Source organism: Gallus gallus, chromosome 9 (assembly GCF_016699485.2).
Source record: "Gallus gallus isolate bGalGal1 chromosome 9, bGalGal1.mat.broiler.GRCg7b, whole genome shotgun sequence".
Taxonomy (NCBI): domain Eukaryota; kingdom Metazoa; phylum Chordata; class Aves; order Galliformes; family Phasianidae; genus Gallus; species Gallus gallus.
Genome location: NC_052540.1, coordinates 18,168,366 through 18,181,582, shown reverse-complemented (window position 1 = coordinate 18,181,582; position 13,217 = coordinate 18,168,366). Strand labels below are relative to the sequence as shown.

At 37.6% G+C, this 13,217-nt stretch overlaps 1 protein-coding gene across 12 annotated transcripts in view; it reads left to right on the top strand.

Annotated features, from left to right (window-relative positions):
- Nucleotides 1-13,217, top strand: part of NAALADL2 (N-acetylated alpha-linked acidic dipeptidase like 2) — a 379,774-nt gene that overhangs the window by 211,666 nt on the left and 154,891 nt on the right. For all 12 annotated transcript variants that reach the window (XM_040705739.2, XM_040705733.2, XM_040705736.2 and 9 more), the window contains one exon: nucleotides 7,334-7,604. In XM_040705739.2, coding sequence (XP_040561673.1) covers nucleotides 7,334-7,604 — 271 coding nt within the window. The remainder of the gene's footprint in view (nucleotides 1-7,333; nucleotides 7,605-13,217) is intronic.

Below are 13,217 nucleotides of genomic sequence, written 5' to 3'. Positions count from 1 at the left end.
TCTGCACTGAATAATTAAGCAAGATGTGTCATGAAAAACAGAGTGATTTTATAAAAATAGTTAAGGATGGTTTTAAATACGGTGTAAGATGGTTTGATAACTGAAACCCTTAAATGTGAATCGGACAGTCTGGTTTCTATGTCTACTTCTGTAATTGCCTACCTATCTGTCTTTGAGTCATTTGCTTATACTAAACATTTTAAAAACATCCACAGTTTTGTTTGTCATTTCTTAGGCATCTGGTTTAATATCTAAGTCAATTGCTTTTCAGATTTTCTCTCCATGGTTATGAGTGATCAAAAATCAGTAATTCAACAAGTTACCACAGGACAGCAAAACTTAGCTGATTGCTCATGCCTGTGGCCCATTGCAATTATACAGTAAAATGAACTTGTTTAAACAACCTTTACTCTAGCCAATGCATTTTACTGTACTTCTGTGCTCTGTTGATAAACTAACTCATTTGTAAAGTAATGTAAAAATGTTGGTTGTTTGCCACCCGTTCTATTTTTCATATAAAACTTTTAGGTAGGTTCTCTTTATTTTTTAAAAATGTGATATATTTAGAACTGCTCGTATGAAGATCATCAAATATTGTATGTTACGTATATTCAAAGTCTTTTTCGCTGACTTGCAAAGAATCTGAATTAACTAAGCCCTACTGGTTTTTGCCCAGCGATTTCTAGATTCAAATGCTGGGACACATACAATATTTTGTAGACTCTGGATTAGAGTGTGTTTTTTTTTTTTTAATGTAACACATTTGCAGATGGCCTGCTTGTTGGCAGATCAGCTGTTGATTTGGTAGAACTGGCTGTGTACTCAGTGTTGTGACAGAGTTTAACTTGTTAGATTAACATGTAGATCATGTAACCATTTCATTTGGTTCAATGATAGGCTTTGACAATTTTTTCTCCATCAATAATAAGATGTTATCAATAGTTTTCTGCTGATAGACCATTAAAATATCACAGGCTCTAGAACTCTGAGTGAATGTGTGGAATTTACTGTTGCATAAAAAACATTTTGGAACACCATTGTGGTGTTTTTATCTGATGCCAGAATCAGCAAGGCATTGAGTTTTGCCGCTGGAATTTCTACAGTGAGAGATTCTGCAACAAAAGAAGTGTTGTTCATTAAACAAATAGATCTCTGAATAATCTTCTTTGTTTTGTTTAGAACTATATATTGTTGAAAATTCAGGTGAATACTCTCAGCCAAGTCACAAGTTGTATAGAAATTGCTAACTCATGGCCTGAACCAATGATTGCACACCTGCTGAAGGGACATGGCCAGCCCTGGGAGCACAGGTGAAAGCAATTCAGCTGTGCAACCTGGTTCCACCCCTCCCTAAGCCTCATTTAAGGGCTGGCTGCCTACTTGGAGATCCCTCCTTTTGGAGAATTTGGTGAGCCCTGATCCTGGTGATGGGTAAGAAAATCGTTCTTTCTTTAACTGGATTATGACCATCCCCCCTTTTTTTTTGAGTAATTTAGAACTGGTTAGCTGCTATTACATTTCCCTACACAAGTATTCAGAGCAATAGTTTGAAACAGACTAGAAGGGTTTTTCTGTGTGCTTGCTGTGTTTTTACTCTTTTCTGAGCAATCATTCAATAGATCTTCGTTAGAACTGGTATTGGCTTTCTTATCTTCTGAAGCATTTGACAGATTTGGATGTTGGCTACTTGTCAGCATAACTGACATCCACATCTCTTAGAAAGCTTTGGAAAGCTCACCTGTGGCCAGTTTATGACTTTGCAATATGTAGTGCACAGTAACAATGAATGTTAGTTTTCCAGTAAAGTTTAGAAACGTGAAGTGAGAGAATCAGTCGTTTTTCAATGCCTTTCCCCATCTGTCTGGAACACAGGCTTGGCTTGCGTCCTGATGTTGGCAAGTGAGATTTGAACTATCCTGGTTGCTTTTATTTAAGACGTATAAAAGGGATTTGACTGTCTGATGCAGTGGGGAGTACCAGTATGCTTAGTAGTCCTGCAGTGAACAAAACAACATACAAAATAGCCATGCTTGGAAGCCAGCATGGGCCGAGATCTGAATCTGTTCTTCAATTCTGTGACAAAGAATTCCACAGGAAAATGAGAGGTTTGGCCTACAGCTGTTGTGCATGTAATTATAATGTGGTAGGAGAGGGTGCATATCCTTGGGTTCCCCGGGAAAGTCTAATAGCCAGATGGACCTAGACACAGTACAAAAAAGTTTGTTGAAAAGTACTTTTGTACCTGCTGTTGTGCACTGCATGTGCTGAATAGAAGACTTAAGTCCTCCAAGGTGCACGTGACTTCAAAATAATAAATCAAAACCATTTTTCTGCTCTGGAACTGCATAACCAAATCTATAGAGATGGTGTTCTATCATCTGACATTATGTATTTTTTTTTATGCTTTTATGCTTTACATTTATTCAGTCTCTGCAGAACATAAAGACTGTTGTTAATCATACTGCTTTATGTTAATAGCTCGATGTCTTTACTGTAGGTCCTTTGTAGCGTTCATAGACATGTTGATGTAGATCTGTAAATGCATTGATAGCAAAAGCAATATATAGTTACCTGTGCATGAACATGATGTCAGATTTCCTCTGACTCAGAGCAAGCATCCATCGCTGTATCCAGATGAGTTGTGCATAAATACCTGCCAGGCAGAACAGTGGCACAGGGTGGGACTGGCAGCAAGCCCTGCTCACCATGAGGACTCATTGCTGTCTTCCAGAGCAGTGCCTGCTGTGGGGCTCGGCCTGCTGAGCCAGGAATGGGTGTGTGGAAGGAAGAGCATCTGGTCATGTCAAGGCTGACTTGTGCTTAACCACAGCTTTGCACTGTGTTTGTGCTGCAAACTTCCTCAGTATGTTTCTCTGAAATGTTTTAACCTACTGATAAATACTTCGTGTATTTCCATTGTTTCTTCTGGAATCTGCAGATTTGGGGCAGTCAGTTCAGACTGTAGGAAATCTGAGTGGGCAGGCAGGAGACCAGCCAATTGAGCACCCTAATTAACAGGAATGTGTAATTAAAATGCAGGCAGATGTGGCTTGGGCGGGTGGTATTTCCTGGAAGCATTTACAGTGCTCTGTGGAAGTCTAAATGTGATGGATACAAATAGATACTATACCTGCTACTGTGAAAAAAGCTAGTGCATATGCTGAGAAGCTAGTGGGTGTGAGTGCTGAGCGCTCACTTGTCCAGCACTTCCGAAGTAGCAATCTCTCAGCTCACGCTGGACTGAAATGAGTTCTGCAATCCTGAGCATGTGTAAACATCTTGAATTCTTTGCCTGGACCACATTTGTAGGTAGAAAAAAGACACGTGCACAGAAGTCTATGAATATAATAACCCCATATCGTGTTTCTTACATTTGTTTTTAATCGCCTGCCACCAACTACAGTTGTGCACAGTATATTGGCCAAGATAACACTTTAATGCAGTTAATACAAATGCTGTCTGGCAAATCTGTTGTGACCTCCAAACTTTGGAAACAGCTACCCAGCTGAAAATTCCAAAATTCTATTTGTTCTCATTTGTTACTTAAATGCCAATTTCAGTGAATTTGTGGAGACAAAAGAAGTTAAAATTAACCATTAAAAGTTGAGAAAATAAAAGTTAGATGCATTTCTAACTGTGCAAAAGTAGAACTCAGGTTATTATTATTTTTAATATGGTGGCAAACCTTGGCCAGTTTCCACTCTCATTTCATTATAGACATTAAATCTTTAAAGACAATTAAGGAAAAACACAAAGCTATTCACACTTGAGGGAAAATTCTGTCCCTGGATTTTTAAAATTAAATCTATAAAACTATTGCAGTTTCAGATTTGTTTTTGTGGATGTTTTGTTTGTTTCTAACAGTTTAGTATCATTACCTGATAAGGAATTGTGATGCTGCTATGTTATTCCATCTTTTGATTCTTAAAGTGACTTTTGTAAGTTCTCAGTACTTTCTGAAGAGTGTTTTGCAGTGTCCCTCTATTAGCAGCTGGAAAAAGCAGCTGGCCTTTCTGCATTACTTACTTTCCTTTAGGAAGCTGTGTCCAAAGAAATTACACTGTGGCTAACAAGTGACTTTCCACTAAGCTGCTTCAACTCCATGTTTCCTGTAGTTAACAATTTTAAAATGAAATTTCTTTATTTTGTGTGCATGTGCATGTGTTCCTTTATCTCTTAAAGTCATCTCTTAAATACTGATCTTACAAAGGAAGTGTATGAGTGTGTCTTCAGAAACATTACTTTGGTCTTTTCACCATACCCAAATGGGAAAATTTCATTGTAGGTAAAATGGTGTATGTTTTCAGAGTCTTAAGTACACTTATGTCCATTTTTTTTCAGTTCAGAAATGGATAGCATTTGAAATGGAGCAGAGTACGCAAGAAAACAAGCTTATGGCCTGTTTTGATCTTTGTTAGTTCAGTATCTGAGCCACATCTGATCTATATTAGAAAGCAAACAAAATTAACTTGTGTAAATCCCTTTGAGAGCATCAGATTAAGGCTCAGTAATATTTTGACTGTTATTGTTTATACTTATTAATATTGATTCTAACTTGAGACCAACTCCTACGTTGTTGGTGGCTCCACTTCAATGAATTATGCAGATTTACAGCAATTCAAGATATGACCATTACGTTTGTGGTTATTCACATTGACTGAAGCTGGACAAGTAGCTGAATAGTGTTGTTTTAATGTAAGGGAATAGAAAAATTTTGGCTGAGGTTATTAGAGGTCATAACGCAAATGGAAATTGGCAATTGCATTGCTATTGATTCCTACTGAGTATGCTGCTGAGTGCAGAAGTGAGAAGCATGATCAGCCACAGTTTATTTCCACAGTGTAAGTTTTAATGCTATGAATCTTAATGCTCTGGCAGTTTTAAGAAGTACATTATGGGACATGTTGTAGAGTGACTGTAGTAGTACATGTGAAGCAGTACAATTTTTCTTTTAACAGCTGGGATGAGGCTGTCAGACAAATGTGACACTTCTAAATTTGATCTGTCTTAGGAAATACTATTTTTGCATGTTACACTTGTTAGCCAACTAGTGTATGATAAAAATAATTGCTTAAAATACCTCTCAGTTTAAGTCCATGCAGTCAAAAAATTGTATCAAGGATAAGTGCGGGTCAGTCATTGTAAACGAAAACCCTTGGCATTGTGTTTCTGGTTGTGAAAGCAGCCTAATATGTGCAGATTTATTTCAATGTAAGGTTTGCTCATAATTTGCAATTTGATTTTAACATGCTGTAAAGAAATTATGGAGTAAATAGTCGGTACGCTCATTTCTTTAACCTAATCAGATGTGTTGTCACAAAAGTTTCAAAGACACGCTTATTCAATTATGAAGTTGAAAGTAACTTCTATTATTAAAGGAGCAATTTGATTACTGTATCTTTGTCTTTTTTTAATGTTTAATTACTTTTATTGAAACTGAATCCTTCTTCTTGCACTGTGTCCTAACCTTATTGGCCTGGGATAAGTTTCATGCAGGCATTTATTCTATTAATGTTTCCATTTCCCACATCACGGGAAATGCGATGTTCTGTTAATGGCTGTGTTAATCAAACAACTTTCTGTATCACTGCAGTGTCCAAGTTTATGACATTACAATAGCAGGTACGGGAGATGAAATTGGAATCTTACAATATATACTACAAATTGAATTACCTTGTCCATTTTGTGTAGGTTGCTTGAAGACTTATTTTAGATAATTGAAAAAGATTAACACTGCAAGAATAACCTTTGACAGTTATTCCTGCTGACAGGATCTCTGAAGTTTTAACATAAGTCCAGCATTCTTGTAAAGATTTTGAACTCTGGATGCTGCTAACCTTGTTACTGTGATGCAGGCTGTGTTACAATATAAATCTTTCAATAGAGCCTTTAAAAAAAAAAATGAAAATCCATTTTATATTGGCATGCTTATTCAACTTCAATTTTACTCTAATGTTCTTTTGTAAAGGCCTGTTGAGCTATGAGTTTTGTTGGGTAGGGGAGGAAGTCTCTGGAACGGCAGTAAATCCTATACATTTCATGGCAGCATTCTCTGGGCATTTGATGCCCTGCCTTACTGCAGCTCCTGTCTTGCCCAGAGGTGCCCAAAAATGCAGATGTGTAATTGGTGCAATTCTCAAGTATCTATTGCCTGCAGGAATAGATTTAATGTTGCTACACATTATTCAGCCTTTGTTTTTGATGTATGCAAGATCGCTGTGTTATTTTCAAGGATCCACTAAAGACCATGAAGCATCTAACTATCCTGAAAACTGCCCTTTTTGTGAAATTTGTGAGGAAGAGTTTCAGGCAATGTTGGTATTTCTGTGCTTGAAAGTTAATACCTCTGTTATCCCTAGTCTTGTATCTCGGTCTTGACATCTTCAGACCTACTGCATAAATGAAAAAATCCTGAAACTCAAAAAATATTCCCTGCATTTCTTTGTACTGCATTTAGAGAGTACTTTATTATTTGAATAACACTGCTTTTTACTTGTGGCCTACTTTTCTTACATAAGTATGTATCTATGAAAATATATCCTGTAAAGTTATCTTTAAAATGTGTTCTCTTCACCTATGATCTTCTGGCATTTGCAGGGAGGAAGGTGGCCCTCCTGTGCTGTCACCAATTTTATTCTATGGCCCGCCGGATGGCAGGTGTCGAACAGTAATACAAACCCAGTGATATAAACCCAAACAAACTCACCTGAAGTCCCTGTTGGTCCCTCTGCCCAATACTGCCAAAATGATTTTCAAGCTTGAGTCGCATGCTTGCCAAGCTGTTGGCTGAAGCAATCTTTCAGTGTAGGTAGGAAGGATGAGGAACACCTTCCTACAACTAAAACAGTATTTGGGGAAACAATTCTGTTCTGCTTAGCACATTTGCTTTACTTGATGAATTTAAGCCAAACATATAACTAATTTTCAGCGCCACTCCCTCCCTAAAGTCCCTGAAATATTGCTTCAGATTGTGTTCGTTTCTGTTCAGTGTTTGGTTAAATTGATGCTTTATCAGAAACTTGATCAGCTCTACAAAAATGAATTTTGAAACAATTGCTGTCATAATTTCTACTCATTCTTTACATTTCAATACAGTGTTTTTTATATAGCTTTTCTGTATTTTTTTTCTTTTCAAAAAAGTGTTTGCTTTTCCCTTGTAACTGGTACAAAATTATTTGCAAAAACAGTGGATTATGACTTCATTTTTTAAATGCATGTTTAATGATCTTTCATGAATCCCATTTTTCATTCAGATAAGATTGTAGATGGTTGCATGTTAAGGTGCAGGTCTTGGTGGGAAGGGATCTTAAATTTCCTGTTTGTTTTTCTCCAGAGATGTGTTACAATCCCCTAGAGAAGATGATGTGGATGCTGCAATGAGAATTCTGCTTCAATGGACTTCTCATGGCCTTGAAGATGTCCGGCTGGTAAATTATTCTGTTTTGCTCGACCTACCAGGCTCTTCTTCAAACACAATAACTCTGAAAAACAGTGGAGAATGTTTTTATCCTGATGGACAGCAGTGCAGCAAAGTGACCAGAACACTTCATAGCCAAGACCTCCTGTACTCATATGCAGCTTACTCTGCCAAAGGAACTCTTGAGGTAATGTGTCTATTTGTCTCTGTCATTTGTGTTGGAATACTTACAAAACACCAGTTTGCATTGAACTTGGCTGGAAAAAGTAAACGCGGTGAATTGCCCAGCCTTAAGATAATCCAATATATGCTATTGAAATATAATGTGGCCCAAATCTGAAGTCAAACGTTAAAAATTAGTCAGACCTGAAGACTTCATGTGATTTTTTTTTTTTTAATTATTACTTATTTTTTAAATAAGTATCTGAGTTAATGTATTGTCATCTATTGCTTGGGTGTAAAAAGCCTGAAGGCTATGTCTAGAGTTACATTTGTTCTTTGCTGATCACAGAATCGCAGAATTGTAGGGGCTGGAAGGGACCTCTAGAGATCATTGAGTCCAGCCCCCTACAGCAGTCTGATATGTAAGTGCTACTGATTTGAGGCATGTCAGTAGGAAGGTTAAGATGAGTTTCTCTGCAGTGAGATCTGCTGGAGCACTATTCAATTCCTGGGGTTCCTGACTTATAGTCATGGGTCTTGCATAGTTTCTTCTGTGGCAGTTCCATTGATGCATCTGCTCTGTTTTGTCTTGAAAATCACAGCTCATATTTTTTATCTTACTGCAGTTTTGTTTGGAAGTTTTGTCAGCCAAAAAGATCCTGCCAGTTGGGATTAGTTACTTGCTGAGTGAAATAAGATCTTGGTCTGCCTTGTTCTATCTCTTCACTGGCGCCTTCATGTATTTGCATTACAGATCTATTTGGGATATACAGAGTGGTCATCATTTACTTACTTTCCTCTTAGTATAAATCTCAATATATATTTCTGAAACATAAAAATTTCAATGTAAATTTCACTGCTAACTGAATAGCTATTGTTCTGTTGTCTTTCTCCTTTTTAAAACATCGTACATTTACCTCCAGTGAGGCAGGGAACTTTGTTTTTATTGCTTTTATTCTTTATAAGTTCATTCTCGTGACAGAAGGGTGCATATGTAAGAACAGACAGTGTTGAGTTTGGAAGATACCTCTTCAGAAATATCTTTGTTTTGTAAAATAATTATAGCATACGAGTCACTGAATTTCGTGTAGTAAAATGCAGCTATTGAGTATTTTGGTTTTGGCACTGTTTGTGCATCGTGTTTATTCATTATATGTAATGTATTGTGGAAATTTTGTGAGTCAAAGTGATGACAGTTGCATCACACCAAGTAGCCCATCTTACTATTAACATCATTTTAAAATTTGGACATTGAGAAATCTGAGGACTGGTAGAAATTCAGATCCTTCAGTTTCTCATCTTGCTTGAAATTCTCTTTCTGGAAAGCATCAAAGCCTTTTAGTCCAAAGGATTCGGTCTCCTTTGGGAGAAGACCTCTGTCCATCTATTGATTGATTTATTTATTTTAATGTACCTTATATGCCTATTTTCCAGGTTTAATTTCACACTCATTATGTCCTAGGGTTGTATCAGTAAAACTCCTCAAGAACTGTAACTTCATATTGAAGTTTTTGATGTTACGAAGTGATATGAAGGAAGCCAAGATAAGTCTTGCATCATATACACTTCAGTTTTTCTATAGACAAGTAAAAAATACCAATGAACAGGCTTGGCTTATCACATTTATCACTTAGAAACTCAATACATAATATGTTTTCTCATAACCTAATAAGAGTAACTGTAATGAGGTAAAAGTACACTTGTGGCCTTTGAGATTTCTTTCATGAAAATGAATGTGTTGCTAACAAATTCATCAGATTAAAGGAAATCGAATGTACCGGGGAAAATCTTTGATGTTATTACCAGAAACACATGTACCACTTTTAGTTATATTTCAGGATACTTTTCTCCATAATTGAATTCTGAAGCAATGAGGACCACATACACTGCCTATGTACTCATCAGTAAGGGTGTGCCTTGGCTTTGGCAAAACCTTTCAGAGCTTGCGTTTGAGCCAAAGGATGGCTCACTGTGTGTAATTCCACAGTCAATGCTTTGAGATACTTCACACCCTCACAGAACTTCAGATGTTTTCTGTTTTCTTATAAAAATCTATCCCGAATGCTTTTAAATCAAATTTTGCCTGAAAGGGAAATTTCCCTTTGAGAAATTGGTAGCAATCTAACCTCTCTAACTTTCAATCCTATGGAATCATCTACACTATTTAAGATAATGCAGGTAGAAAAACTTTGAGAAATATAAAGTGGTGGCTGTTGCTGGGTTCAGCAATCAGAGAGTGAGTTGATTGCTTGCAGTGGAACTACAAATTGTGTATTTTGAATATGTTGTAGTTGGTTGTGATTGCTAAATCATGAGGGTTTTCCTGTGAAAAGATATTCTAGTTACAGCTACTCATAATCTGAATAATTTTCTTTCAAATGTGACACATCTTTAGTAGAGAGCTTCTATTACATGTCACATAATCAGGTTGAATTGCTAATATTGCTTGAATGCTGCTGCTCCATTGTATCTCATTTGTGTATTTGGTGTGCTGGAAGTTCAAACAAATAAAACCATTAGTTTATTGCAGTCTGTCTAGAAGCAGAGCTATAGTTCTACCTGCATGTTGACAAGGTTATTTGTAGAATAGCAGGACTCATTTTCTTTGACGACCTGTCATATCCATTCATTATATGGCCATTGTATACGAGCTGTCCAATTTGTGCTTTCTGGTAACAGTCTAAACAGCATTTGTGATATCTGAAATCTACTTCAAAAACCTACTCAGTGCCATTGTGATGGATGGTGCACTTTACCGCTTCTCTATAATTCATTGGGCCCTGAAAAGGTGACACTGTTTACCCATCATGGTGACAGGCAGGGCAGCCTGCAGTTCTGGAGAGAGCTGTCTTGTCGGCTCTGAAATAGATATAGCGGAGGTTATGTAAATAACATACCACAGACCAGGTCAGTCTAAGATAAAAAATGTGAAATATATTTTTATTAAAACTTTAATATCAGCCGCATTTATAGAGTTTAAACCCTTTATCTGCATAATGAAAATGGAAAAGCCTCTTTGGCCAACACTGTGTATAAAAGGGAAATCACATCACATTGAATTTATGCATTGAAGCAAAATGTGTTGTCAGACAGTATCTAGCCAGCCTCTGAGTGAGTGTGTTGCAGTGAATCACAACGTGCCATTCCATGCTCTCACGTCATAGGATTGCCTGAGAGCTGTGGCTGCAGGCTGTCCCTGGGGAGTGGGGATGAGCAGGGAACTGCCACTGAGCTCTGAGGAGAGGTGCCTGGGGAGCTGCCAAGACACATGCTCCTTTTGGTGCTAAATGTGTAAGATGTGTTAGGGTGGGTGCAACTCCATAACCAACCTGCAGCAGTGATCTCCAGAGAGTGGTGTGAGTGCACAGTGAGCCTCAGGTGGAATGTGATATTCGTCTGCTCTATTCACTGTTGAACTGCACCAACTCCCTGTTAAGTCCTTTGCTGTTCCCTGTGGAGAGTCCTTAAAACAGGCATTCCGCATGGGCAGGGTTCTGAGAGGTCTGTGGATAGAAGCAAAGTCATTTCTGTCTCCAAGGCAGTTCTGCCTGTGCCCATCCATATTCTGTTTGCAAGTCAGCCTTGCTCCCTTCCACATTCCCTGGCTGCTTGCACTTCTCTGCCTCTTCTCCCTTCCCAATTCTCTGACTGATGACCCATTTCTCTCTTCCAAGTGTCTGCTGATATTAGGCAGTTTTATTCCCAACTCAACCAGCAGTATCTTTGATTTGTTTTGAAGGGGCTGCAAGGAGCAGAGAAATGAGAATACTGACTCTTTGCCCCTGCAACTGCAATATGCAGAAGAGATTCTCTACATCTGTTGATAGTATTTTAGCCTGCTCCGGTTCATTTGTTTCAGTGACATTTTCTCAGCTAAATGAGAACCCACCATGAGATTAATGCAACCTGAAACAATGAGAGAAGTTCAGACCCATCTGTTAAGCTCAGTTAGTAGTAATCTTGCCATTCTTCAATTCTTGCAAGGCAGGAAGGGAGGAAGCAATGTGCACATCCCTGACAGGTATTGCGTGAGGAAGAGGGTTTGCTCAGACACCCCATTCCTCCTGTGCTTGGCCTGAGATGCCTTCTCTGCCCATCCATCCCTTTTCTCCATCCAGAAAGGTGGTAGCCTTTCTCTCCTTGACTGCTGATTCCCCTACTCTTAGCCACTTATTGCTGTGTCCCCACTGTGCGCCCTACAGTCTCCTTCTCTAAGTCGTTAGTAGCACTTTGCAAGCACTCTTCTGTTTCCTTGCAGAATTTAAGTTTCTCTATGTGTCTAGTTCTGTACAAAAAAAAATAAATAAAAAATAATAAAAAAAATAGTTTTGAGTTCCTTGGGAGGGATAGTGAATCAGGAATTCCTTGACCCAAAAGTTTGCTTTCATGTGATTTGACTACTTTCCATGCTGGAAATGTTGTTATCTTTTGTCTTCCCTCTAGCTAATCAGTGGTAATTTCCTTAACAGTATTTCTGAATTAACAGTTGTGTTTAGAATATCTTTTAAACATTCCCAGGATATTTTTATCCCCAGGCAAAATTTCCAAATGAGCCTTCAGCAGCTTGCTCACTTGCACATCTTGAATTCCAAAGGCAGAGAGTGCATGTAATTCAGATTAAATAATCACAGCATCTCTCCCTAAGTCTTTCAGTCATTTTTGATGGTACATTGGTGCAAAATATCAAGCTGGGGGAATCTTCATACATCTGTACATCTAATTCCTTTAGGCATGCCAATTTAGTTCATTATTATCTTTATTAACATTTTCTAAAATTTTTTCTCGGAAGAGACGTGTACAAGCTACAATGAAGCCCTAGCAACTGCAGATGGCAAGGGCTGTAGGTTGAGTAACACATACACAAATGAGAAAAATCATGCAATTTTGTTAACATTTAGATATTTTGGAGGAACTTTATTTATCCTTTATTTATAGAAGTGTTTTTCACAAGCCTCTTCCACAAATAATCATAATTTAGACCACTGTTCTGCATGCTAAGTAGGCACAGCAAATTTTCAAGACAATCTCACTAAAATATGGATTTTGGAATAACTTGACCTTTAAACAGAAAACAACAGCTAGCATTAGCTATACAGCATAGCTGCCATTCCATTATAATTACATATAGAAAACTGTGAAATGTAATGTGAAGGTTGTATAATTCAAAATTCCAGCCAAGAACTACAAAAATGATCATTGAAAAGATTTCCTGCAGAGCATCCTGTCAGTTTTCTGTCGTATATCGTATAACCATTCATAAATAAAGTTGTACTGTTCCCTAAAATAGTGGTTCATCACGCACAAGAGCCCAGTTAACACTGTTGCATGATTTTTGTATCATCGAGGGTCAGGATTTCAAAGATGTACATGGCTACTGCCACCTTTTACTGTTTTATACTTGTTAGTGAATATCATAATCATGTTTTAGTAATAAAATATTAGTAATGGCATTTTAATAAGTGTCAATAATAAATGGAGATTTTTTTTTTCAGTTCAAAACAGAAAAGGTAAGGCATCTTGGTATCTGTAGCCATAACAGATCACTGAGTACTTCCAAGCCATTGCACATAATCAGCCAAAGGCATTTTTCAATAGGACCTCTGTAAAAACTGGAGCAATGCTGAGCCATAAACATTAC